Raw genomic sequence first — 27,478 nt, 5'->3', positions numbered from 1 at the left:
CCTGCCGATTTTCAACACTATAAATAAATAAATACCGACTTTGAACAATTCTAATGCTTCTTTGACTTTCCATAATTCCGAAAACCTGTAATAAATAATAAAAGCCGTAAACGGAAAGGAAGCCTGGATTTCTTTGAAACTCGAAACGTCGGTAAAAATAAAAATTTCGTTAAGTCGATAATTACCGATAAGTGAAAATTATCGAGAGTTACCTGGCATTGAATTTTAAATAGATAAAGCAGCCTTACTTTAGCCGAGGAGTCGGGAAGAATTTGCGTTTCATTTTCTCCGGAGGTCCCTCGAAATACGGGAGCGTCTCGGATGTCGTAAAGTTCTCCTGCCGGAATCGAAGGAAAGAGGCCGCTTCGTTCTTAGCATCTAATCGGATTATGCATGCGTATGCAAAGGGGTTGAGGCGTGAGATACATCGTATACCGTATATGGGGTATATGGGGTGTATGGAGTGGGAGTCGTTCTTGACATTTAGACGGTCTGGATGTGTTCGGGGCGGCGCGAGGTTCTCGCTCTCGCGGACAAATGGCTCGCTTTATCACTCCGGCCCCTCAATCCCATCGTATCTCCTCCACACCCATGGAGGCTTCGCCTCGCCACTTTCCGTTATACTCATGGCTCGTTTGTATGAAATATCGCCACTTGTAAAATTACCCCGAAATACGCGGCCTCGACGGACCTTCGAATCTCCCGCGTCGAGTCTGTCGCCTGAAAGGGAAGTGGCCGAGGAATATCGAGACGATATCCCGAACTTCCGCCAGCGACGACCTTCGCCGAGGATGTACCATCACAGGACATCCGAATTCCCATCGCGTTTCATCCGAATTCCTATTCCGCCCCGCCGATAAATTCCCGACGCGATTACGCGCCGGCGTCATTGTACCTCATAGAGGGGAACGTAGGATATCAAATATGGGAAGAAAAAAAAATTCTTTCACCGTGACCGGGAATAATCTCCCAGGATATTTTCTTTTATTATCGAGGGTGATTCCTCTGGGCAATTTTTTAGAAATTCGGATACGACCCGTTTGACTAAGCTTTCAACTGCGAATTACGGGGGTGGTTTTCGTGCGAACTCTTCGTCGGAAATTTCGAGGGCGATTTATAAGCGAGTGCCTTCGGGCAGCTTGCTCGGTCAAGGGTCTCCTATTCGACGGGGAAGTTAACAGTTTATTTTATTGGCGACCGTAAATCTCGCGGAAGAGAGTTGACCCGGTGCCAAGTTTCCGGTCTATGCGTACATTATGAGCTTTTTATCCGGACTCCGAGCACCCCTCGCGCTAACAAGGGTTAAATATTTCAGAGTGTAACGAGGAATCTCGAGAGGTCTTCCTTCGTACCCTTATAAATATCTCCTCGAAGTACAAGTTTCATGTGGGTGATGTTTCGTTTTTCTTACGATTGAATTATAATTTATTTCGAAATTTCATGTACGTACGATTGCACATTTGGGATTTTGGTACACGAGTGTATGAATTTCAGAGGGCGCGTATATAATACATTTCGAAACCTTTGGTGTATTAATTCTCGATCACATTCGTGAGGATTTATAGGCAATTGTGTATGAACTTTAGATATTAATATCCGAAGGTGGAGGAAATATCGAAACATTTTCAATCCGTGTGGAAGAGGGCGGGGGAGTGACACGATTCTCGGTAATTCGTCGCGAATACTCGGGACAGGATGCATCCACCTAAAAGAGAATATTAATTAGGAAGTGTTAATTAAAGGCATTATTTTAATTTTAATTTCCAGCATTAGAGCGAGTTACGTTATTCGGTGCGAGGTACGGGTAAACGCTGACGTGCACCGAAATTTCCGGCACTCGCGAGTAAGGGGGATGCGTTCTCCACCGCCTATTCATTGGGCTCTTCCTCGGGAAGGAAGAGGGGAAGTTTACTTCCGAGACTATATCCGAGCGCGATTCACGTGAATATGCTTCCGGAATTAAATTTCTCTTCTGCCGAGAAACGGCGCGATCGAGCTCTGCGATTCGACGAAGAACTCCAATATAACCTCACGAATCTCGCTCGTGTTTTCTTCCGATTTGATTTCGTTTAGTTTACTCTATGTCTTCATTTTTTCTTCTTTTTGCCCTTGCGTTTTTCCGGCGTTTTCGGGATGATCTGAATAATCGGCGGTGGAGGTCCAGGCTCGGGTAATGGAATGTAATTTCTGGGAGTCCTGATCTCGATTTCAAGACTGTTTTTTAGCTCGTCTACGTTTATCAGTCTCTTTGACGTACTCAAGATGAACATTTCCTCGTCCGGCTTCTTAGGAGGTGGCGATTTATTCGGGATGACGTTCAGCTTCTTGCAACCCACCGTGAACTCTTGACCTGCCGAAGAATACACTTTTTAGCCTCGAATGTTCAATTTTGGAAAGCTGGAGGAGAATTATGGCATGGCATTTGTAATTACCGGTCTCGTTCTCTGGTTTATCCCCCGAAGATGCTCGTGGATAGTCTTTCGAAACGTTCTCCGCATGCCTAACATTTTTTGGCAATTTAAAAGAGATGAAGTTATTGTCCACCTGGTGCGATATTTCGTCGTAAGGCATCGACTCACCTCACGAATCTCGCTCGTATTTTCTTCCGATTTGATTTCGTTTAGTTTACTCTATGTCTTCATTTTTTCTTCTTTTTGCCCTTGCGTTTTTCCGGCGTTTTCGGGATGATCTGAATAATCGGCGGTGGAGGTCCAGGCTCGGGTAATGGAATGTAATTTCTGGGAGTCCTGATCTCGATTTCAAGACTGTTTTTTAGCTCGTCTACGTTTATCAGTCTCTTTGACGTACTCAAGATGAACATTTCCTCGTCCGGCTTCTTAGGAGGTGGCGATTTATTCGGGATGACGTTCAGCTTCTTGCAACCCACCGTGAACTCTTGACCTACCGAAGAATACACTTTTTAGCCTCGAATTATCAATTTTGGGAAGCCGGATTATAACTATGGCATGGCATTTGTAATTACCCGTCTCGTTCTCTGGTTTATCCCCCGAAGATGCTCGTGGATACTCTTTCGAAACGTTCTCCGCTTGCCTCACATTTTTTGGCAATTTAAAAGAGATGAAATTATTGTCCACCTCGTGCGATATTTCGTCGTAAGGCATCATTGGTTTCGCGTGGTTAGAAGGTGGACACGTTGGGAAACAGCACACTCCGCAGCCACACTGGCTTGTCATATTTGTGTAAGAAATTATGTCTTAAAACTTTAAAGGACGGATTAATTTTCGAAGCCGAAAGTGTTTGCAAATTTTTTCATTGAATTCGAGTGCCGAAAGACGTGGATTTTCGAGAGGGCCGAAATCGTTGGAGAGGTTGACGAAACAATTGAAGTAAACGAGTAAAAATTCTTCCGTATATCGGCGGTGTGTTTGAAAAATTACACAATTTTCAGGAGGCATTAAAGGAAGAGGTTACTTTAAATCCCGGCAAAAATGGCGGACCAAAGTTCTTGGTGCCACGATTTGCAGAATTGTCGCCGACTCCAGAAAGGATTGAGCCGTCGTTACTTTGATCAGGCGATCAATTTATCTCATAATATCGACTCGCCCTGGATTCGAAAGCACCGCTTTAAGTTTCGATCGCAATAACGCGCAGGGCCAGAAAAGTTTTCCCATCAGCGAGATTAATGTCCGCAAGTTGCGGGCCCAGCGGGAAGATTATCGCACTGCATTCCATTACGGGGGAAACGCAGAGGCGCCTTAAAAGGGTCGGCTGAATGCCGTGAAACTGGGGACTTTTCAGTCGATATCTCGTCGACCGAAGAAGGCGATAAATTTTCATTCGTCCCATAATTTCGATAGGGAGAAAAATTGGCCAGTTCGGCCCTTCCTCTCTTGCGAACCTCCAAGGGTGTCCGCCATCTTCGCCATCAAGCAATAAGATTTCCTTATTTCTTTAAGGCGGTCGTACCGTGTGATAGGTCGAAAAAATGGAAAAATATATTATTTCATAAGTTGCTTCTATAATATGTCTAGAATACGTAGAATAGAGGGTTTATCAATATTCCAAGTCGTTGGGTTGTTTCAGACGCAGAACGAAGCAGGTTTTCGGAGAGAGGGGTGTAGCACCAGAGCCTTCGTTACGATGAATTCAATGAATTCAATGAATTCGGCTGCTACCTAAGACCTTTCTAACTAATGCTCATGTAAAAGAGATACTAAACTCATTGGAAATCCCTTCCTATGTTAAATGAGACGCTACAGGAACGGTTAGTTTAGTTCTGACTTGGCGTTCAAGCGTGTATTTAAAAATTGCATTTTTTAAATTGCCTGACACAATTTCTCAAAAACTCCTCAATCGATTTTGCTCAAATTTATATGATATGTTCAATACACGTATAGTTCTCGTTCGAACTAGGATAATTGTGATACCTGTTATAGTGTTTTTTCAGCAAGCTTAAAAAGTCGAACAAAGGACAAAAATCGGAAATAAATTTACAAAACCGTGCCAAAAATTTAATTTTTGATATTTTCATTTGATCCTAGTTCCGGCTATAGCCACAGGTCTATGGATTAAATTGCCATTTCATTTTTTAATTTCCGACGAACGGAACAACCGGAATTATGTCTGTCGTCAACCTACTTGGTTTTCACGTGTATGTCTTTCGAAGGCTGTAAAGTCGACTCCAATCTATATTTTCGCTTGACAAAATTCTGAGTCACTGTATAAATGTTAATAAACATATTGTAAAAATTCCAAGATGGGGTATTTTCATGGTTCGTTAGAAAAAATTCACAAGGAAAGCGAAAAATACAGTCGTCACACGGTACGACTGCCTTAAACTATACAAATTGAACCTCAATTAGGGATTCATTGCAAATTCTCTTTGGATATCAAATCTTTACGACTAAGAAAATAAAAGGTCCACAGTTACCCTAGGACCTTATAAAGGTGGATTCACCCTATCTGACACGTGTCGGCGCCAATTCCACAAAACATTGTAATATGTATTTCAATGGGGCTATTCATACTGTCCAACCTGAGTATAATATGAACAGTCTTGATAACGTATGTTCCCTATAATGTTTCTCCGGATCGGCACCCATTGATAAGAATCTATAGAAATTTCCATACATTTAACATACATCATACCTAAAGTTTCACAAAAAAGAATTCAAAATGAAAAAATTGCAATTAGGAAATGTATAAATATACGCATAACGTTGTATATTTACCATAATAGTGCATTTCTGCTGGAACTAAATCTAATGTTACATTACAATTTTCTTTAACTAAACTTAGATACCAAATGTGATGTTACAGAGATAAAGTAATTTTACTGTAATTTATTGTGACGTCAAAATAATCAATGATTGAGTGTGTAAATTTACATGGACATTTTTATCAGCGACGGCTCGTGTCGGATAGTCTGCCTCCACCCAAAGATGGATCTGGGCTTGACCAGCGGTCAAGACGAAGGATTATTATTCCATGCGGTGTCATAATCGGCGATCTTTCGTCTCTAATAACTCCTGGCCATGGCGCTATTTGAACTTAACGAGCGAAAAGGGTGGAAGAAGAGTGGAAGGGCGGGAAAAAAGCCCCGAGGAAATCATCTCGGAATCATAGGCGATTGCTCAAACGCTGCCGGAGTTCTCCGGACGGACATTGAATTATAGGTCCGCCCGGTGGTCCAAGTGACAAACGGGCGGAGTTGGGGGCGAGCGGTAAATTATTAAAAAAAAAAAAGAAGAAAAGGGAAAAAAAGAAAAAGAAAGAACCGACCCGGAAACCAAGAGGGGAAAAAGGTCGGATCGCGAAGGGGCGAAATTGCCGGGCGCAATTGCGGCCGCCGCGCTGAATTATAATGTTCGACAGTAGGGCCACCTCTTTTTAACGAGCATTCGGCGTAACCGCGGAGGACGTCTGTGAAATAGTGGGAATAATAGGCACTCGGCGGCACCTGGTTAACCGGAAATCGCGGTATCCCGAGATGATAGGCCCCTTAAAACTTTATCATCATCAACGTGAAACATTTACGGGCGTCGTTTTATTGTGACTCGGTCGCGTATTATTACGGCCGCGCGTGCAGACATTCCTGGAGTGTCGAGCGGATATGGTAAAGCAGTTTGCCGGGGTGTACGGATTTTTCTCGGTCGTTTTGCCGAAAGTATTAAGCGGACGGGGAACTTCACGAAAGTAAAACACGCTCGGCCTCGCGTTATGAAAGCGGCGCATAATATTAGCATACCTCTGCCGCTCCGAGGAGGAATATCCGCGGAAGACTCGGCCCGAACATCGCGTTATCGAGACGGCCAGGGGAGATCGATGCGCTCCTCCTTATAATCTCCTGTAATTCCTCCTTATAGGCCGGATTTGAACCCTGGAGAAACTTGTCGACGTTTACCCGGCGCTGCTGCGCGCGCACGCCTCCGGCCGATCAGCTGATTCCGCAGAGTCGGGGATTAAGTCTCCCACCGCCAAAGAGCCGAAAGGACAACGTAACGAACCACCGGGTTGAAATAGAAAAATATATAGAAAGAGGATGCCCGCTCGGCAGTAGTCCTCGTAGATCGAAGTCAATATTAATTCGAGACGAGGAATCATCAAAGAGGCGCCAGACTCGAGAAAGTCTTTCGTTCCCACTTTTTTCTAGAGAAGGAAAAAAGACTCGCGCGGCACGTGGTGGAATTACGCCGACGCGGGCATATTTAGCCCCGTGTCTTAATGAGCTGGCCAAACTTTGAAAACGGGAGAAACGAGGTTGAAGCCGCCACTTTGAGCTTCTTTATCCACTCCCGGCTCTTCCTTGAGTTTCAGTTTTCCCTCTTTTGCGTGGACCGATTTCCCGAGACGGGCTTGACTTGCCTTTTTGGAGGTAGAGTGCATCATCTCCGTGGGAATTAATGTCTGAAGAGAGGTCCTGCATACATATGTTCCCACATAAGGTCCTTTCGTTCTTTTCCTATCTTTGGTAGGTCCTGGTGGACTCTTAGGTGGTGTCAGGTCCGAATGGTCGGTCGAATGGCGCAAAGTCACGGGCAGGCTTTTAGGAGGGGAAATGGGGTACATCGTTCAAGCATGAAAACTGGCGATCCACAATACCGGAAATGGATGGGAGGTCCCGAGGAAAAGCGCAAGAACGAATGGAAGTCGAGGGAGGACCTTGGATCGATGCCTCGAGAACGGAATCGATGGTCGGCCAGGTCACAAAGCGGCAGGAGGATCCCTCGTATTGCTCCTCGACAGGTTGGCGCGTTCGCGTAAAAGCAAGCCTCGACGGCTCCGCACTTTGTCGCATCTCTCTCTCTCTCTCTCTCTCTCTCTCTCTCCCCCCCTCCGTCTCCCTGCACGTGGCACAACTTTACTCTTCGAGGTAGTGCGCAATAACCACCGGCGGCGGCACATACCGCAAATAAAGGCTCCAAGGAGATGCAAAAGAGGAGCGGGGCCCCTCGCCGAAGTGAATTGAATCGATACGCAAGGAAGGAATCGCGCCGGAACGCGCGTTTCCCCGAAGGGAACGAAAACGCGGTCGTCGAGTATGAAAATGCTTAATGAAAAGACCCGGCGATCGACCTCTCGCTCGATTTTTCCCTATTATGCCCCCAAGCGTTGCAAAATGTTCGATATTGTACCTCGAGCGCTCCGAAAACACGAGCTTGATGAAAATACGAGCCGATCGACCCTCATGCAGAACTTTTGCAGTCGTACCCTGAGTGTCGCAAAGGATAAAAAGTCAATTGAATAGATACGCAAGGAAGGAATCGCGCTGGAACGCCCGTAGCCCCGAAGGGAACGAAAATGAGGTCGTCGAGGATGAAAATACTTAATGAAAAGACTCGACGATCGACCTCTCGCTCGATTTTTCTCTATTATGCCCCCAAGCGTGGCAAAATTTTCGATATTATACCTCGAGTGTTCCGGAAACACGAGTTTTATGAAAATACGAGTCGATCGACCCTCATGCAAAACTTTTGCAGTCGTACCCTGAGTGTCGCGAAGTATGAAAAAGTCAATTGAATCGATACGCAAGGAAGGAAATCGCACTAGAACACGCGTTGGCCCTAAGGGAACGAAAATGAGGTCGTCGAGGATGAAAATGCTTAATGAAAAGACCCGGCGATTGACCTCTCGTTCGATTTTTCTCTATTATGCCTCCAAGCGTTGCAAAACTTTCGATATTATACCTCGAGTGCTCCGAAAACACGAGCTTGATGAAAATACGAGTCGATCGACCCTCGTGTAGAACTTTTGCAGTTATACCCTGAGTGTCGCAAAGTATGACAATTCAAGCTTAATGAAAACACCCATCGATCAACATCTTAGTCGATGTTTCTTTATTATACTCGCGGTGTCGCAAAACTGTCGCTGTCATACTCTGAATGTCGTGAAACTTTTAATTGCGATCGACCTCTTGCTCGAGTTATCGCTGCCGTGCTTTAAGTATTGTAGAATTTTATTTATCGCCATTATACTCCACGTGTTGCAAATTGAAAATAGGAGCTCAATGTAAGACGGAATCGAGGTAAGTAGAGGGCGGATTTGGAGGTGGTGTAGAGGATATACCACAGTCTAAAAACGAGGAAAGGCCGGTCGGTGCGTTTTTTCTGTTTTCTTTTTTTTTTTATATATATATATCGGAGGAGAGTTTCTTCTCGGAGTTTCCGCGGAAGCGATCCCTCTCTCTTGAAATTCTTCTTTTGAAATCTCTGCCTGAATCAACTTCCGACGAGCCGCTGGACCGTTTCTTATTTCTTTTCCCCTTCGCGATTGAATGGACGGGGTGTGCCTGTGCACAGACTGCAGAGCATTAACGACCCCAACGAGCGCAAACGAAGGTTGAGCACTTCGTTCCCGGCGAACGAGGGGAACGAGGTGTATCGCTCGAAGTAGGCACTCGAGAGTTCGCCACTCAAAGGAGGTCCCAAGATCTGGCCCTTTGCCGCTTAGAGGTACAACTTACGGACCTGAATAGACTCTGATGAATGGCGACGAAGGCGTCGCTTGTCGGCAGTTGGTCCAGAAACTAATTCCTAAGTTATGCACGCGAAACTGGGCGCGCGATCGCCGCCTTCGGGACCACCGGAATGAAGTTAGGAAGGACATTTATGTTGTGTCGTCCTCGTTATTCTTCCGCTGAATTGATGGCGATTTGACGGTAACATGGTTGACAGTGCCGGTTATTGCGTTATTGCCATCTTCGTTTTGCATATCGATGACAAACCCTGATGAACGGTGACGAAGGTGTCGCTTGTTTTACGTTATGCATACGAAATTGGACTCGAGATCGACGCCTTTGGGACCACCGGAATAAAGTTAGGACGACCGTCCATGTCGTGTCTTCCTCGTTATCCCTGCGTCAGAATTGATGGCGATTCCTAAGTTAGGCACGCGATAAGCATCTTCGGGACCACCGGAATAAAGTTAGGAAGAACATTTATGTTGCGTCGTCCTCGTTATTCTTTCGCTGAATTGATGGCGATTCGATGGTACCGTATTTGTCAGTGCCGGTTATTGCGTTATCGCATCACTTTCGTTTTGCATATCGGCAATACACTCCGATAAATGACGACAAAGGCGTCGCTTGTCGGCAGTCAGTCCGGGATCTAATTTCTAAGGTCTGATTCAGATCGAGAGCTGCACGCGTCGAGCAGCAAGAGACAAGTAATGAACAATGCGAATTTTCCGCATCCTTTCCGTCCTTTCGATAAAATCCAACAGTATTATTGGGTGCGATCGGCGTCTTTCGGAACACCGGAATAAAGTTAGAATGTATGTCCATGTCGAATCGTCCTCGTTATCCCTGCGTCCGAATTGATGGCGATTTGATGGGACCGTATTTGTCAGTGTCGGTTATTGCGTTATTGCGCTAACTTCTTTTTTTCTTTTTGCATAACCCCGTACTTTCCGAGACACGTGTCCGTTCCCTTTCGGACACCGGTGACAAACGATCAGGTTGTACCTCTCCCCGTAAAAAGTTTACAGTCCCCGGTATCGAGGATCTTTCCCGCGGCACACGCTCGACCACCGGCGGGCCGGAAACGCTTTCCAGCAGTATTTAATCGCTGTTACGATAGCCGGTTGATTGCACGTCAGTGCACCGTGCGCCAAATGAATCAGAAAATACGCCGGACTGGAACCCATGCTGATTGCGGACGTGCCGGGCTGCGGGATTTTCGGAATCCCTGCGGAAGTCGCGCGGCCGAGTTGCCGTTGTCGAAATAGGCGCTGTCGGATTTTCACTTTTTTCCCCCCAGCCTGCGAAATTGCTTCCTTTGTAGTCCTGTGTCGTCTCGTAAAATCTGGAGTCAAAATAGTGAGCTGGTATCTGAGTAATCTGGACATTTTCGATGGAAGCAACGAAGAAATTCGATCACCAATTGTGCGTATAAACGGCGAAACCAATGAGAGAATGCGTACAAAAGCTGCAAAATTCCGAAGGAAACGGTAACATGGGAGAGAAGAAGTCAGGTCGAATGTTAATAAATGTACCGCAACGCGTTATTCTGATAATACTTGCAATTGAGTATATTTACTTGGTGGAAAGTATGTAAAGGTGTCCGAGGTTTTGTATTCAAGTCTTCTAACAGGACATATTAGCAGTATTGATCTTAAACAGTACACAATTGCAGTATGCAGTTTTAACGGTGTACGAAACTGATCCGATCGCAGGACTTTGGGGGCAATTTCGAACAATTTGTGTTTTACTTCTTTTATTTACTCCCGGCGTTCCATAAAATGCATTCGGCCGCATCTATCCCCGTCGCTGCAGAATTTGAAACCGCGGTGTGTCGAATTTTCAGATCGCTCGCATTCGGCAATTCCCTTCGTCCTCGACGTACCGTGCAAATTCGGAATTGCGCGGTGCATCGGCTGGACGTGTCCCAGGTTCGCTGAATCGCAAGGACGCCAAATGGAAAGGACCCGGCGTGTAAATTGCTTCGCCCTGTTCCGTGCAGGATGATAGTTTCCGCCATTTTGCCCCTTTTCGGTTCGCCGGGAAGGCTGGAGTTAATCGAGATTAGTGCAATACCGTGGAAAGCTCTACCGGTCGATTTCTTTTAAATGAAATTTCCACCTAAGAACATCCCGGGAACACCCGTAATGGGTTTTGCATCGTCTCTTGACGGGTCCTGTCGGACTGTCGCCATTCTTTGATTTGTCGATTTCGAGGATAGCCGCGCGAGCGTTGAATTGCGGCGGAGTACGCGTCGCTGCAATTGAAGGGGGAATGTCGCAACGTCGGGGTGCCCTTGTTGCATTTCGAGTGTTTGCTGAATCGTTAGATTTGCCGGGAGGGGGGGCCCCCTAGATTGCGAGCTGCGTCACTTTGTTTGCCGCTGAATGACGGTTTTTTTTGGCCGTTCATTCCGCAGCGGCGAAACGGGGGGTGGGTTTCAGCCCGACTCTGCGATCGACCTGGAAGAATCGAACGAGATTACCGCTCGCGTACCTCTTTTCTTTATTTTCCATCGCTTCCTTTATGTCCTCTGTGCAGGTTTGCACCACGCACAGGTGGTCCCTGCAATGAGTGCAGTTCCATTAGCCGAGTTTTTACTGCTAATTCCGACGTAGCCGCCTTCTTTGACCGCGATCGAGTTTAAAGGGTCTTAACGGGCGAAACGCACCGTAACTTGGCCGACAGCTTTTTAAACCTGATTTCCCTGGCAACACACGGGGGATTCCGTTTGTCCGCCGGGCAAAAGAGGCACTCTGCCTCGTCGGGTATTTTTATTTCGCACCCGCCTGCTAAGCTCGCGAGAGTAACTAAATGAGATCCAACGGGGAGCAACGGATGTCGGGAGAAAAGACATTACGCCCGCGAGAAAGACAAATCTGCGGCCCGACCGCGCGGTCTGTCCCGTTCCGCGACCCTGTAAACGCGTTTCGCCTCCGGAAACGACGATCTTATTCACCTGCGAGTAGATTTCTAGTCTTGATCTCGTTCTCGAAGGGGAATGTGTAGATCGCGATAAATGAACTACGCAACTTGTGGATGTTAATTACGTACTTGAACTGTTATCTTTTGGGAATGATTACCGAATTATGGTTCATTTTCCGCGTAATATTTTGTTGGGGTATATATTATCTTATTCACCTGCGAGTAGATTTCCAATCTCGATCTCGTTCTCGAAGGGGAATGTGTAGATCGCGATAAATGAACTACGCAAGTTGTCGATGTTAATTACGTACTTGAACTGTTATCTTTTGGGAATGATTACCGAATTATGGTTCATTTTCCGGTTGGGGTATATATTATCTTATTCACCTGCGAGTAGATTTCCAATCTCGATCTCGTTCACGAAGGGGAATGTGCAGATCGCTATAAATGAACTACAGCAAGTTGTTGATATTAATTACGTACTTGAACTGTTATCTTTTGGGAATGATTACCGAATTATCGTTCATTTTCCGCGTAATATTTCGATGGGGTGTATATTATCTTATTGATCTATGAGTAGATTTCCAGTCTCGATCTCGTTCTCGAAGGGGAATGTGCAGATCGCGATAAATGAACTGCGGAAAATTGTCGATATTAATTACGTACTTGAACTGTTACCTTTTGGGAATGATAACCGAATTATCGTTAATTTTGCGCGTAATATTTCAAGAGGGTGTATATTATTTTATTCACCTGCGAGTAGATTTCCCGCCTTGATCTCGTTCTCGAAGGGGAATGTGCAGATCGCTATAAATGAACTACAGCAAGTCGTCGATAATAATTACGTAATGAACTGTTATCTTTTGGGAATGGTTACCGAATTATCGTTCATTTTCTGCGTAATATTTCGATGGGCTGTATATTACCACTACAATTGGAGTGGATCCATGAGATGACGTGCAGTACGTTCGATTTCTACGTTTACATGATGTTTAATATCGGTTTTTTATGTTTTCAATCAGACTGCCGCGGGGGAAAGAGCACAACACGTGTGATCAAACACACCTCCGACTGAAATTGATTTTTATTTGAAAATATCGGGCTGGGACCAAATATGTTTTCACTGCCACGCCGCGTTTCACTGTGAAAACGAAATTGCACGCGTATTTATTAAAGCTCTCAATCTGATAGTGATTCTCATCCGTGTTAAATATATTTTTCCATCCCCCCTTTTAATCCAGAGTCCACCGACAAAACCCACCGACGTGATGGGATTATTCGATGACTATTTTATATCTATTGTACGGAGGGGAAGCGCAGTAGGAGCTTCATGCTAAAATCGTTAATCATTGATTCATTTCGCAGGGCGTGATTTTGGCGCAGCGGCGAGATTTCGCGTCGAGTTTGCATAATTGAATAATTCATTCGGACGAAGAATGCGCAGAAACGACACGGCCGAGGGCTCGATCGCGCCGTTGTCATACACGTCGAGTGCGCGGCCTGTCGGAACGAAAATTTGAGAGTCAACGATCTGAATTTTACACGCCAAGTGGACGTTTCGGGTGGCAAAAGAGACTCGGTGACACTCCGGCGCGACGCCGTCCGACAAAACGGCAGCAATTAAAACGAAGCGCTGACGAGGAATGCTTTCGCATTCATATAAATGTCAAAAATAATCATCCTCATTCGTTTCCCTTTTACATTTTTCGGACGTTCGGGCAAAGAGGAAGAACTTTAACGTGCCGCATTTTGTTATGAAATTTGCGCCCGGTTGTTCGCGGCATAACTTCCGGATTAATCGGCGGTGTTTCCTCGTCCGTTGTTACGATTTTTGTTTTCGGATATTTTCGGAATGCCAGAGGATGGCTCGCGCAATTTGGGCCATGCCGGGTGGGCGAAATTTCCCCATTGAAAATGACCAGATACGCATCTCTGGCCGGCTTTGAGGAGGTCCTCCACAAAATTTGGTCCGTCTCGTAAACTTGTCATTCGGCGCGAATCTCTCTCCCGATCTGCCTGGCGTCCGATTTGAAAGCCACGGTTTGATATTAATATTAATATTAAAAAGCGTCTCTGGCCCGTGGATAGACGTCAAACACGCTACGTGTACTTACTATCTTCCCGGCGCTCAAAGTTACGTCGAGTTAAAAGGTTTCCGGGGGTAACTTTATATCGGCTTGAGAAGTCTCGAAAACTTTGGCCCCTCGAAAACTGAGAAATTGTCCAGGATAGACAGACCCTGACGCAAAGTGTTCCCCAGATTTCCCCGCGATCGGTCGAATGCGACACATTCAAGGAGGAAATTGCAGGGAATTTACCTTGCGGTAAATCGTCATAAATAAGGGGTTAGGAAATTGAAGAGAGCGTACTCTGGCCGATTATCCTTGGCTAGGTCGGACGCCGTTAAGGCCGTGTTACATGGAGTACAGGGAAAGGCACTTTGGTCACGCCATGGCCAGGCTGGCATGGCCTTAATTGATGTAGCGAATCTTTCCGTAAAAGCTTTCGAAGCGATGGCGGATCGCAATTAAATGGAATAATGCGATTTCTTCCGGGAAATTGTCCAGCCGTGCCTTACCAGGTCGGGCTGCCGAGAGTCGCGCACTTCTGAACCTCGTGTCGGGATTTAATCGCGATGTGTCTATTAGAGTATTTTGTCGTAAAACTATAAGAACTGCCGATAAAAAGGAGATATATCGAGGTTAGATTAGGCGACCTTGCTTCGACGTAAGCAACTGGGGGTTAAAGGGGGAGCACTTGAGTGCGGTCGGTGGGCGGTGGGTGGTGGGCGAAGGTGGTAGAAGGTGGCGGAAGGGTACGAGGTCAGCACGCGACAAATGAGGCTGTTTGTCCGGACTCCTACACGCGGATAACGAGCCCTTTACGGCGTTCGCCCTTGCGACGCACTCGGGACGGCGGCCACCTGAGAAAATTGCGTACTTTAAATACCAGCCTGCCGACTCTCGAGCGTGTCATTACGCCGTAATGGATGCGGTAATTAGCGGTAATATACGCCTTGTAATTAGTGAACGAAATACCGAGGCGCCGTCGGGAACAAACGCGGATCAAATGCCCGCCGAGGTAACACCACGGCAGTGGCTCATCCCTTTCCGGACGTTTTCTGAGCGTTTCCTGGACCCTTCCGGAACGTGGACTTGAAACTTCCAAGAAATTCGATTTCGAAAAAGTTCCTTGCAGCTTTGACAACGCTTGTGACACCTAGAATGGCCCAGGACCAAGACACCCCGTTAAAAATATCTCATCGAAATGTGGTTTACACGTAGTCGATTTTTTTCGAGACACAATATCTCTCTTGTATATAATTTTACTCAGAACCTCACGAGTATACGAACTACATGGAGCATGTATATATCAATTTCGAAATCCTCTGTGCTCTAATAATCGAACATATCCGCGATAATTCATAAGTAATTGCGATCAACATACGAAAACTTCGGACACTTTTGTATACCGATTTTCGATCGCGTACAGGGAATTTACTAAAATTTGTATTGATTTCCTTTTCTCATCTGACCGCGCTTTGTCCAGAATTTTGAGTACTTTTGTAAGAATTCTCGCGTAGAAATGTTATCAGAGATACAATTGTCCAGATCTCATTTCGAGTGCCTGGTCCCGGTTACATCCACATTTCTATCTGTACCGAAAGTCTTAAAAATATCGATACGTTTCAGGTAGAGAAAAAATCCTGCATATTATCTGCTCATATCTCTTATCGTGGACAGATATCGTTAATGTAAAACCCACACGTAGTCATGTCACCACACGGAGCCGCATTTCGAGGCGTGTCTCGTCGTTGTGATTGCTCACGTAGCAGATTCGCCGGCCATGCGTGGGCTAAGGTCCAAATTCGCGATGTTTGCTCGATTCTATCGATCATTGCCGGATACCCGGGTCCGATCTGTTGACAGTGCCGGGCTTAGTGGAATACAAATACGGCGGAAAAAGTTCCCGCAATCCTCGGACGAATATTCAACGGAATACGGAGTGCGTACCTTCGCGCGAACTCGGCACGCAAATATGCATTTGTTGCACTTCCACGCTTATCAGGCGAATCCGCCGAGTCGAGCGGCAGCCGGTCTTATCACTGCTTTCAGGCTCGCTTCCCTGTTGGGCTCATCATCGACGTCGTGATCGCAATTATACCGACGCTTAAACAATTACCGGCCTCGCTTTAGGCCGGAACCAATTTCCGATACCCGAAGTATCTGGAGTTTATGCGGAATGTCGGTTTCATGAAGGCGAGGACCGTCGCCTGGTGTGCCGATTATTGGATGCTGCTTGCCAATAATTGGCTGCTTATGGGTACTCGCGTATAATGGCGGGCACAGGTCCTGACCGAGGATTCGATGCCCAGTTTTCCGCGGAAAACTGGGTCGAGCAAGTCGGCCTTGAATTTCCATTTCCTGCAACGATCCTCGCAAAATCGAATTTACCCTCTATCTACGAGATTTACCGCGCTAAAGCTTAACACCAACACTTTTAAGCGATGTATCTTCTACATGGAAATAAAGACGTTTGCACTTTTAGCAAAGGACAGCATTGCTGATAAAGTTTGGCTCTTACTGCGGGAATAAAAAAATAGCTTGCTAAATTAGCAAATGAATTTGTTGCAGTAGCCGGAAAATGTAGCCACTACTCAAACGGATGAGTAATACGCAATCTGTTGTTAGAAAAGAATATCACAAAGATAAATTGAATTTGTGTTGCCCGAGTGAAGTAATCGTTTTTTTTGTTGTTGTTGTTAATGTAACAAAAAACGTTTCTGGTCAAAACTGTCGCTCATCGATTCTTCAAATATTCACATTTGCCGTAGCAAGTGAAATTTCTTGTCATGCTTGTATCATTATTACATATTATATTCTTCGTTTAGTGAGGTAGAGTGCTGTTAGTTTGACTTATCCGAAGTATCCGCTATTATAATGTTATGTAATCGTTTTTGTCTACTTTGATTCTTCGAATTCCTCTGAAATATGAATTTATCCCCTGTGCGATCTCCGGGAGCTTTAGTGTGAATAATATCAATCGGATCGGAACAATCGCCATTAGCGAGATGATATATATGAAATTCCATAGCGCACTGCACCGTTGCTCAGCCTAAACAAATTGATGAAGTATTCTGCATTCCCCGAATCATTGGAAAATGCATATCGGCTTCTGCATTCCTTGTCCACGAAATGTAATTCGGCCTCTCGGATTTCGGCTGCCGGTTTCTGCTCGGTATTCGAACTTTTCTGCCGCTCTGTTCCCGGGAACGCGACCCTTCGTTTGTAGAAATTTAACACCTTTCGAATTTCATCCGAACCTGCCGTGATGGAACGAACTAGTTTTATATCCGCCCCCGAAGATGAGACCTCGTCGCCGGCCGTGAAATAAGAGCGCCGCGAATTATCTCCGAGAGCTCGAGAAATGAGACTTTCTTTTTACCCGAAGACCAGGCAATCACTCAGCCATCCAGGAATCCGCAGATTCGGAATTTTCCTCGTTTCCTTCCTCTCTTGCACTTTTTTTTTTCTTCCTCCACTTTAGACCCTCTCACTTAATCGGCAAACGAGAGAAGCCAGTTTGTAATCATCGGCCGTGAAACTTTCTTTCTTCTTGTTTTTTTTTATTCACCCCCACCGATGCGGTCTCTCTCACCTGAGCGAAAAATATCGCATTTCGAACTGTCCGAAAAGGGCGTCTCTATTTTTTGGTCCGGTAATACTCGCGCCATGGAAAATTAACGAAACTTCCCGCGGCTCGGAAAAGCGAGGATTTTTTATTTTCTGGCCAAATCCCTTTGGTGTGAATTTCGGCCTCGCTCGATTGACAAAAAAAAGAGCGCGAGTGCCGAGTACGCCGTGTTTTGTTTCACATACGCAATTGACGCGAGTTCTTCTCCGCGTTGGGTGTGCATTTATTACGGATAATTAGCAGAAAGGAAACGTGCATCCTGGTTTAGTTTAATTGCGGCGTGCGAATGCGCTATCCGCGGACACGTGGAGGAAATTAACGTGCGAGTTGCCGCAAACATCAAATGTAACAAACCTAATAACGCGCGATAATTAATGACTGAATCATACCCGTTGACTCACTTCATGATTATTGCAATCACGCAAACACGGGGATGCACCGAAGTCGTGTTATTGAATACAAGACCGCTCGACCGCGTGTATTTTGATGCTAAAATGTATATATTAATTTAAATTTTCAATATACTTACTTAGGTGTCTTTCATTGTTTAATAGACACCGGAATGATCCCTAATGACGTCTCATTTCCCGCTACGTTAAACGTCTAAACGTCACTCGCAGAATTTTAGTTATTTTATAAGAAATGATTTATAATTTATGCAAGTATCAATACAGCTATTACTGATCGCAACTTTGTACTGAATTTCTGTTGACAATTGAATTTTACTTGCCATTCAATTTAAAAATGTCAATTTAAATGTCAATAGGTGTCATTCTGGCGAATGTTCTCTAGAGATAATTGCACATTTAAATACTACTACTGGGAAATTGGGAAGAAGTGATCAACGGTGCCGGAAATGACGTATTATCATTTAATAAATGGTTCGTTTCGTGGCAAAAAACGACTATATGGACCTTTACAAATTTACTTGCGAACTTATGACACAACATATCCTCCAAACTGCAAAATGCCATAAAAGGTAATATTCGCGGAATCATTTTTTAGTATAAATTCTGAGTATTATCAGCCAACCGATCATTTCTCGAGAATTTGGCCCTCGTCATTTCCGGTGCACCTCACGTCGGCCTGCAGCTGCAGTTGCAACATCCCGACGCGTATGAAGGGTCAATGCTCGTCGATCATGCCGCATCGTAGACATACGGGTCACGGATGGACGAAGGACGGTAATCGCCGGTAGATTGAATGCCCGTCCACCGACTACCCCTTTAAACACGAACCTCCCCTCTCGTCTTTTTTTTTTCCATCGGTCCCGAGCGAATTTTAATATGCCCCGCGCGAGGGGCGAGGCGGCCCCGAGCTCGGAGCCCACGCGATAATCCCAGGAATATAAATTCAGCTGCTGCACCATCTCTCCGACGGGGATATAATTTATGAGGTCGAGTCCTGGCAGGACTCGGCCAGGACGTCGCAGGATCTTCGAAATGCGCGACTCGTGGCAGGAGACACCTCGTGGATTTGCTCGCATGGAGCGTTCTGCCTCTTCCAAGCCGGAGTTCACCATTGAACTAGGGGAAAGTTACCAATCGTATATGCTACTCTGAGAAAAAAGTGCCATTTAACTAATGAAATATTTCTTCGAATAGAAGCAAAGAAATATTTTCATAATTCAATGAATTTGAGTGAAACTCGAATAAATTGGATGCAACATTTCCTCGGAAGTATGACTGCTTTAGTTTATTTCAGTCAAGCAGTTCTTTGGATTAACCATTGAACTAGGGGAAAGTTACCAATCGTATATGCTACTCTGAGAAAAAAGTGTCATTTAACCAAAGAAATATTTCTTCGAATAGAAGCAAAGGAATATTTTCATAATTTAATGAATTTTATTGAAACTCGAATAAATTGGATGCAACATTTCCTCGGAATTATGACCGCTTCAGTTTATTTCAGTCAAGCAATTCTTTGAATTAACCATTGAACTAGGGGAAAGTTACCAAATACGTATTTGCTACTCCGAGAAAAAAGTGTCATTGAACCACAGAAATATTTCTTTAAATAGCACAAAAAAAATATTTCCTTAATTTAGTGAATAATTTATTTTAATCGAATAAACTGGAATAAATTGGACTCGACGTTTCCTCGGAATTATGACTGCTTTAGTTTACTCCAGTCAAATAATTCTTTGAATTAACAAAATATTTCTTGTACCGTTCAAAGGAAAATTTCTTTGGTTCGATGCATTTTTTCTTTCTTAGTGCAGTGGTCTAAATTGTACCCCGTGTAAAGGTTTAGATGTTATTACAATTTCCACAAGACTGGAGAATTTAATATTTAGGCAGTCTCTGGGAGGGGGAAAATAATTTTCAGTTTTTCTCCTGGAATTTTATGCTCGACGCTTCATTCACGCGTGGGCGTTAAGAATTTCTTGCACATACATTCTTGCAGGATTCGAGGAACTCGCACAGGTACAAGTTGATCGTGACTAATGGCTCGAACTTCCGGAAACTTTCGCAATTCGTTCCCTCAAATACTGGCGGATAAATCGAGTAGGTAAAATCTACATTGATCGCCCGTGGGACGCACATGTTCGCGACGAGGTCCTTTGCCGGTGGCTCGACGGAGTCGGGTGCATAAATCCCGAGAGTTTTCCAGATCGAAGATTGTTAACGGCACGGTTAGGGGTTCCCCTACTTCCTTCGGAATTTTTAAGATTTGATATCCGTGGATAAACCCGGCCATGACTGTCTGGAAGTAATTTAGACGGAGTATTGAGAATGCCGGCGAAGTCGCGAGGCTCCAATTCCGCGGAATATGGAGCACCGATACGTGTTATCAGCCGCCCCTTCCGGGGGGGTGATTACTTAACGCATAAAGTAGCTTGCACGCCTGCGGAATTCCGGACAAGGAGTTCGATACCGGGCTCTTCTTTCGGACACCGCTCCCCAGGGAGGAAAATCAAATGGCCTGCCAGAGGGAGGAGTAATCGCAGAAATGCTCCGTTTTTACGGGGCCACGGCGAGCGGGGCGTAAAAAACGAGTACCCGCCACGTTTCCCTTCGTTCTGTCCATATCGAATTTCGTAAAAGCCCCCGTCGCGCTCTGAAAGCTTTTATCGGATTTCGCCTTACCTCCGGTAATAAAGGATCGCCTTCTACTCAATTTTCGATTCTCAGTTTTCAAGCGTTCTCTGCCCTTTTCTTTTACCCGACCGTCGCCGTTTCGCCATTTTTGCTCCCACCTCTCTCAGCGCGATGTCAAAAGCTCTCCAAGCTCCTTCCATTTACTACTCCCGGCAGGTAACGAGAAGTCGAAAATGTATACATGCTAGTACATTTCTACCGATCGGCAAGGACCCGCAAAGAACCCCGTCAATGTCGATCGGATTCTTCATCCGTTTCTATTAAGCTATAATATTTTGCAGAATTTCTTCTTGAAAAGTAAGCCGATATTTCGAGATTCCAGGACTTCCGTCGAACGCAAAGTGATGCAGTAGATCGGAAAATCGGTAATTTCTTGCACGCAGCACCGAGTCCTTCTTGAAGGAAAGTATCTCAGGATACCAGGACTTGGGAGAGTGACGGTAAATTTCGGAAAGCTCTCCTCCGACTAGCCCATCGAGAAAATGGTCGAATGTTTTGTTCGGCAAGTCTGAGGATACGTTCCAGTCAAGTTCACCAGGGCTTGTCGACGGAATGGCTTCAGGCCGACGTGATTCGGCGCGATAGACCGGAATGGCGAGGCGATGGGAAAGAGGGCAAAATCAGTCGAGGGTAAGTCGCCGATAAAAAAGGGGGCAGAAGTAGTCGACCGAGTAAGTAATATATGACCGGTGATCTCGCCGGGAAAACGCCGAAAGTTGCCGGCCTAACCAGGCTTGATTGGTTTTTTGTCCCTCGGTCCATTCGAGTCTGATACAGAATCCTCGATTCTCGGGATCGGCCCTTCGTCCCTTCGGACGTCTCCTTCTTGTTTCACCCTCGCGACCCTGCGGATTCTCGGGGGAAAAAAATGCCGCCTCCATTCGTCTTGCTCGAAATCGTCGCGGCCCGTTCTTTCGGGAGATACATCGGGGATGTTTTTATTCCGCGCCACGTAACGTCGCCCTTAAATCCTCAGCATTTATCATATCATCGCCGATGATTCTTATTTCTACGGCTGACATTTTGCTAGTTGAATTATTCAGCCCGCTTGGAAACGAATCTTCCTTGTCTGAATTAGCACACCTCGAGGCGAGTTTCATCTTACCGACCCGAGTCGAAATTTTCATCCAATTGAGAAGCTTTAATCGTGGATCTTAAATGAGTTTTGAGATAATATAACGAGGGGTGCATAACTTCTACACAATTGAGATCTCATGCTAGACCTTAAATATGTCCATTTCTTTGATTTATAGGCCTGAGGTAGGATTTAATTCCTATTCTTACACAGAGTACACAGCTTCAAAGTAGGGCTACAATTTCGACAGCCTCCCCTCATCTAGGGGTTCAGTCGTTCATGAAACTTTTCACCGAACTGGGTGCACCTAATCGCATCACACTTTACCATGTGAATATGGAGACTAGGTCCTTATACCCATGAAATTTCATTAAAAAAAAAAAAGAATGCAAAATGTCCATGAACAAATTTGTTTTAATTAAGATTTCACAGGTGTTAGAACCTTCTTTATAGTCTCCATACTCATATTGTAAAGTTTGAAACGATTCGGGACGCCCAGTTTAGAGAAAAGTTTCCTAAAAAAGAATCTTCGACGCCGACATCACTTTAGTTTTTTTCGGTATTTGCGTATGAACGCCAATGATTTTCATGTGCTGGGCCGAAATGAATTTTGCCGTTTAAATTTTTCAGTCAGCTCGCGTTCAAATTGGCCGACACACCTCGAGGCACGTTTTGCCTTGCAGGGTCTCCCTCGTGCAGTTCGTATCGATGCGCTTTCCTGAGGGAAACAGGAAGCCGGCCCGTGCGCGCAATTAGAGCTCGGGATCGGTCAGCTAGTCCTTCGGGTGGAGGGTGAAATACGGCGGGCAGGACGAGCGTGGCCGGAAGTTGCATTAGATTAAACCGATTCGTTAGCGGGGCCAGAAGGTGAGGGCCTTGGCGAGGCCAAGCAAACTAAGCAGGAACATCGACGCGGCCGGATTAGCAAAGCGGCGAATGGCTTAATTTATTTTATTGTCGCATGGCCACGCGGCTCGGATTTAACGGGATGTAGGTACCCGGGAGATTTACACCAGTGCGTACCCGGGCACATATTTGCACGGCTCGACGAGCCCCGTGTTAAATGGCCCCTCCTCGTCTCCGAAACGGGTCCTGTAGAGTGCGCGACCACGAATTTCCGCAACGATCGTCGTACCCTTTGCCAACAAATTTCGAGGATTCGATCCTTCCAGCGGAACGATATTAATATTGTACCCGAAATTACGCGGTGCTTGAAATAATTACATTGACTACTGATTTTTACAGGGCTGATAGCTCAATGAAACTCGTTTTATAGATCTCACTTTACCGTGACGTTACTTCCACGTTCTAACAAATGTTTCACTTCTCATCAAATGTTTCGTTTCACTTCTTTCAATTCGGGTAGGACAAGTCTTCCCTTTGAAAACGGTGCATTGTTTAATCGTTCATCCTGTTTGGGCTGTAAACATGAGATGGACGATACATTGTTTAACATTGCTTCACGATGAAGCAGTGAACAATGGACTTTCGCGATGCTGGGCACGCAGAGTTAGTACCTCGTATCCCCGAGAAGGAAGACGTGATCCTCCGTGAAAAGTAAATATTAAATTAAACTGGATATGCATAATTTTCAACGGCAAAACATCCGCGTTCGGTCCCTCGTATTTAATAATCGGGAGTATATGCTCTCGTGGAATTTATTTTCCTGAATCGCTTCCTCGGCCTCAGGACCATTTCGAGGTCCTGGAAGAGTCCTGGCGCGATAACTCTCGGGAACGGCCTCGCGGTAGATTCGCCGCGTCGCGACGCATTACAGAAATTGCATGCACCTTGCAAGCCGGAGTTTTACGTCTCGGTTTCGCCACTTTGCCCGATAAAGCGAGGAGAGGGTCCGAGGAGCCTCGCGGAGATTCCCGTAGGCCGAAGCCCAGGAGCGATCCCTGGAGATTTCGGGCGAACTCATCCCTATGCCGCCCCCCTTCCCCCTGGGGGACGCGAACGCTCCCTTACAAGGGGTCGTCCTCCTTAACCCGGGATTTCCGATATCAGGAGCCTTTCGGACGGGGTCGATTGTGCAGTGCGCGATCGTCCCCGATAGCCCTGAGATGGTCGATACAGGTCGGGAATCGCGTGTCGCAATTCCAACTCGCTCGGAATTGAAGCTCGCGAAATCGCCTCGAGGAGTGTCTTCGAGAGCTCCCCAGGTAATCAGCAGTCGAGGTTCTGGTTACATTCGAAATACCCCCAGAGACGATCGTCGTCTCGAAGAAGGGCTCCACTCGTGGGATCTACATTAATACGAGAGAAGCGAATAGCACCGATTGTCATTTCCTTGTTACTCCTTTTTGCGCCTTTTTATCTCGCGCTCTCCTCGACCCCCTTAATACCGGGCACCTCGTGGATGTAAAAAGGAAAGCCGGGGAGAAGGATGCTCCAGGAGACGGGAGATCCGGGCTAGATGGATCCGAAAAGTGAGGGGGATGAAGTGGTCACACCGTCGGAGGCTCCGAAGGAGCATTACCGGCGGAGCCGTAGACGCTAGACCTTGCTAGATGATATGTATGATTGAGCGGCAAAAGCCGAGGACTTTACCCTCTTAAGCCATCCACGGCTCAAGATAAATTCCTGGACGTGACGGTCTTACTAACTAACGGGATTGCTCGAAATGGTACACACTTAGGGTATGAGTGTCTCCTCTCCAGAGGCCGAGTCACCTCGTCGATCTATGTCGAAAGAGAGGGAGAGTAAACGCGACCGGTGTAATTTTCAACGATCCATCTGGGTAAAGGAACCCCGAATTATTTCTAAATTACCCTCGACTATACCCACCATTGTCAGAGGTTGCAGAGGATAAGGGCCGGTCATTCAAGAGTTCGAATAATTTTTTAATGGGGATCGAGTGGGCCCTCGTGAAATAGTCATCTAGCGATAGAGATCGACACCCCGGGGTCAAGAGGCGAGAGGGCGACCAGGAAAGGAAGAGTCCTCGGTGAAGGGAGGAGTATCAATTTCCATGTCGAGCCTCGGAGCCGCGGGGGTTATGAAACACTCCCCTTTGCCCGGAACGAGCCTCATGGTAAATGAGAAAAAATGTATAAGTGGAGGGACGGCTTCGTGAATTTTCGAGGAAGGATCCGCGCAGAACGGACGCCTTAAGGATTTATGGTTCCTTATTAAGGAAGGCCCCGTTTCCGTGAACTCGAACTCTTCCCGTCTTGCCGGAAGAGCCGGCTTCCGATTGGTCGGGGGTGGAGGCCATCCATAATTTAACACCCTTATGTACATTTCAGATTGGTTTCGTCTCGATCCGACGACCTCGCTACTTGATTTCCCGACTTCTTCGTCCATGCAGGACTCGCTCGGTTGTACAATGCCGACTCCAAGGAGTCCGCTTAGCGAGATTGCCGTCATCCCCGTCCTTGGATCCTTGCAGGACCGCGAATCCGAGACGACAAGGAGCCGTTTTCTCTCCTTCCCCTCGATCTCCACAACGTGGTGGAACTTGCGAATTGTCGGGGCTCTCATTGATATTCATCAGTCTGGTTCAACTTCCAAGTGGGGAAGTATATATAGGAATTTACGGAAGGATCTGGGTGGACGAATGTCTCGATTCGAGGCGCTTCTCGCTGAAAGGATCCCCCTCGGCGACGGACCTCTCCAGCCCCGTGTCCTTGTGTATCCTGCGAATCGAATGGACGTTGACGCTTCGCACGTAAACGAATTCCGCGAATTTGCATTCACCCTGCGAGCAACCGGATAACACCTCTCGAGAGGCCGCTACCTTTGGCGTCCATCTTGAATGGGGTAAGATTCTTTGAGTCGGTTTCAATTCGGGGAAATATTAATTCCCAAAAATATTCATCGCAGAGAGAGGCTTATCCTGGACGTAGGTCGGTGCCTCTTGGCTCTGGGAGCTGTTCGGCATGTCTGGGAACCATTGCATAATTAGTCGGTGCGTTTGTTAGATCACCTTTACGAGATGCAAGTGTTGTATTACGCGCGCTGTAGCCGTGCCGAGCTGGTGAAAATTTGCGAGGCGGTTGCCCGATGCCGAAATGTTCATCCGGTTCAATCGGCCCGCACTTGCGGTGGTTAGCTGTGGAACCGTGTGCGGAAACCCTCGCAAAGGCACCGCGAACAAGCGGCCGGGATTTTCAATCGTTCATCCGTCAGGAAATCGCAGTTCATGAGTTTCGCGATCGACCGCTCGCAAAAAGTGCTGCCTCCCTTTACAGTCTTCGACGCGGTGAATTATTCCAGATATTCCGTCATCGGCGAGAATTACGTTTCCCCTTGTCTTACTCCTAATTGGTACGGGGTAGAAATTTTCAACCGGGCAGGAAACCTCCCTGTAATTGATAGCTTAGGTCCCGATGAAATAGCGCGACGTCCTCGGCGTATTAAAAATACATTCCGGCATTTTAATTTCGCCCCCGACGACCGGCCGGGAGGCGGCCATTGCTCGGCTGACGCGGAAAAACGTAGTCCGCTTTTCTCGCCGCGGAGTATATTTCCGGGATTTTCGCGGCCAAGTGAAACAGAACCTGACTTTAACGTGATTAAATAGGCACGACTTTTCCCGGTTAGACTTGTTTCGAAGTGGATGGCAAAAGCGGACAAACGGGGGATGAAGGAGAAACAACTACAAGGAAAAATATTTTCTTACTTGGGGTGTTTTTATATCCCGGTGCAGAGAGAGAAAGAGTGAGAATTAATGAGAAACGAAGAACGGCTCCATCGTTTACATCGTCTACGGTATTAATTTCTTTCCACGGAGTATTTTCATATTCCAGGATCGGCGCGCAAAGGGAGAAACGAGCAAAGACGACGCGGAAATCCGATTAGCAGCCGCCATCTTGCGTTGCGTCGTTCCCGGTATTAATTTGACTGACTCGACGTGACTTAAAGAACGGTATTATAAGGCGAAATTTATTACGAGTACTAAATTATGGGCCTGGGAACGACGTTATTCCTTGTCGGCGGACGTGCATCCTTTCGCTGCATTTCTTTAGCTGCAAGATAGCGCTTCAGGGCGAGGATGCAGCTTGATGTGGGGCGGCGCATCGACGCGGCCAGGGAAAGCTCGGGATTTCCAAGGATCGCATTCGACCGCGTATGCATTATGCATCTACAAGAGGCTAGAATTTCCCCGATCCTTTTCCGCTCGTCGAGGAGAGCCGGCGCGTGTAACCAACCATTAAGCCCGTTCCACTTGATGTTCATGCAAATGTAATTGTGCGTGATATATATATGTATATTCCCGGACATGTACGGAGGGCGACCGCCGAGGGTAAGTACCTTTTAATTCATACAACGATGCACCCCTGCTGTGATTCGTACTTTTCCGCGATGCGGAATCGTCACTCTTCGTTTTTCCCCGCGGGAGTATTGCGGCCGAATGATTCGCACTTTGAAATCTCGTTCCCCTGTGCCCGACAAAGGGGTAGTCGTCAAAGGAGTAGCCTTTGTAATTACGAAATTAACATTTCCCATAAGCTATCTTCCTTTGTTAAAATGAACATACATTAGCGCGAACTTCACGTGTAACGCGTTTTCCATTTCGATTAAAAGTTCTAACTTCACCTCAAACAGTTGCTTCATATCGGTACTTCGACTTTTCTCCTTTCTTTGACATTTGGTTTGATATTTCTAAATGGAACGGCAAGAAATATTCAATCTTAAACGGAAAATTACTTCAAGGATGTTACTTGCGTCTACCGCTCTGATAGTTGCGTAATGTTTAAATAACTCCTTATAAAAGAAACAAAAAGAAAAACCGAAATTGTGTGAGTGACGTTCAAAGCG

At 46.1% G+C, this 27,478-nt stretch overlaps 1 protein-coding gene across 1 annotated transcript; it reads right to left on the bottom strand.

Moving 5' to 3' along the window:
• Positions 1 to 2,087: 2,087 nt before the first annotated feature.
• On the bottom strand, positions 2,088 to 3,194 carry LOC105702508. Its single transcript, XM_023431791.1, has 5 exons — positions 2,984 to 3,194; positions 2,786 to 2,901; positions 2,580 to 2,602; positions 2,433 to 2,500; positions 2,088 to 2,350 (listed from the first exon to the last, which is right to left on the bottom strand). Exons 1-5 carry the CDS (start codon positions 3,192 to 3,194, stop codon positions 2,088 to 2,090), a joined length of 681 nt encoding a protein of 226 aa, XP_023287559.1.
• Between the last annotated feature and the right edge of the window lie 24,284 nt (positions 3,195 to 27,478).

Source organism: Orussus abietinus, unplaced genomic scaffold (assembly GCF_000612105.2).
Source record: "Orussus abietinus isolate OABI.00-Male unplaced genomic scaffold, Oabi_2.0 scaffold174, whole genome shotgun sequence".
Lineage (NCBI taxonomy): Eukaryota > Metazoa > Arthropoda > Insecta > Hymenoptera > Orussidae > Orussus > Orussus abietinus.
This window is presented reverse-complemented; position numbering and strand designations above follow the sequence as displayed.

Bases quoted from the DNA above. Each gene is read 5' to 3' on its own strand.
- LOC105702508 (XM_023431791.1), bottom strand. From the start codon at position 3,194: ATGACAAGCCAGTGTGGCTGCGGAGTGTGCTGTTTCCCAACGTGTCCA. The intron at 2,501-2,579 runs GTGAGTCGATGC...AAAAAATGTTAG, and splicing joins ATACGAGCGAGATTCGTGAG to GCATGCGGAGAACGTTTCGA. The intron at 2,351-2,432 runs GTAATTACAAAT...ATTCTTCGGCAG, and splicing joins TAAACCAGAGAACGAGACCG to GTCAAGAGTTCACGGTGGGT.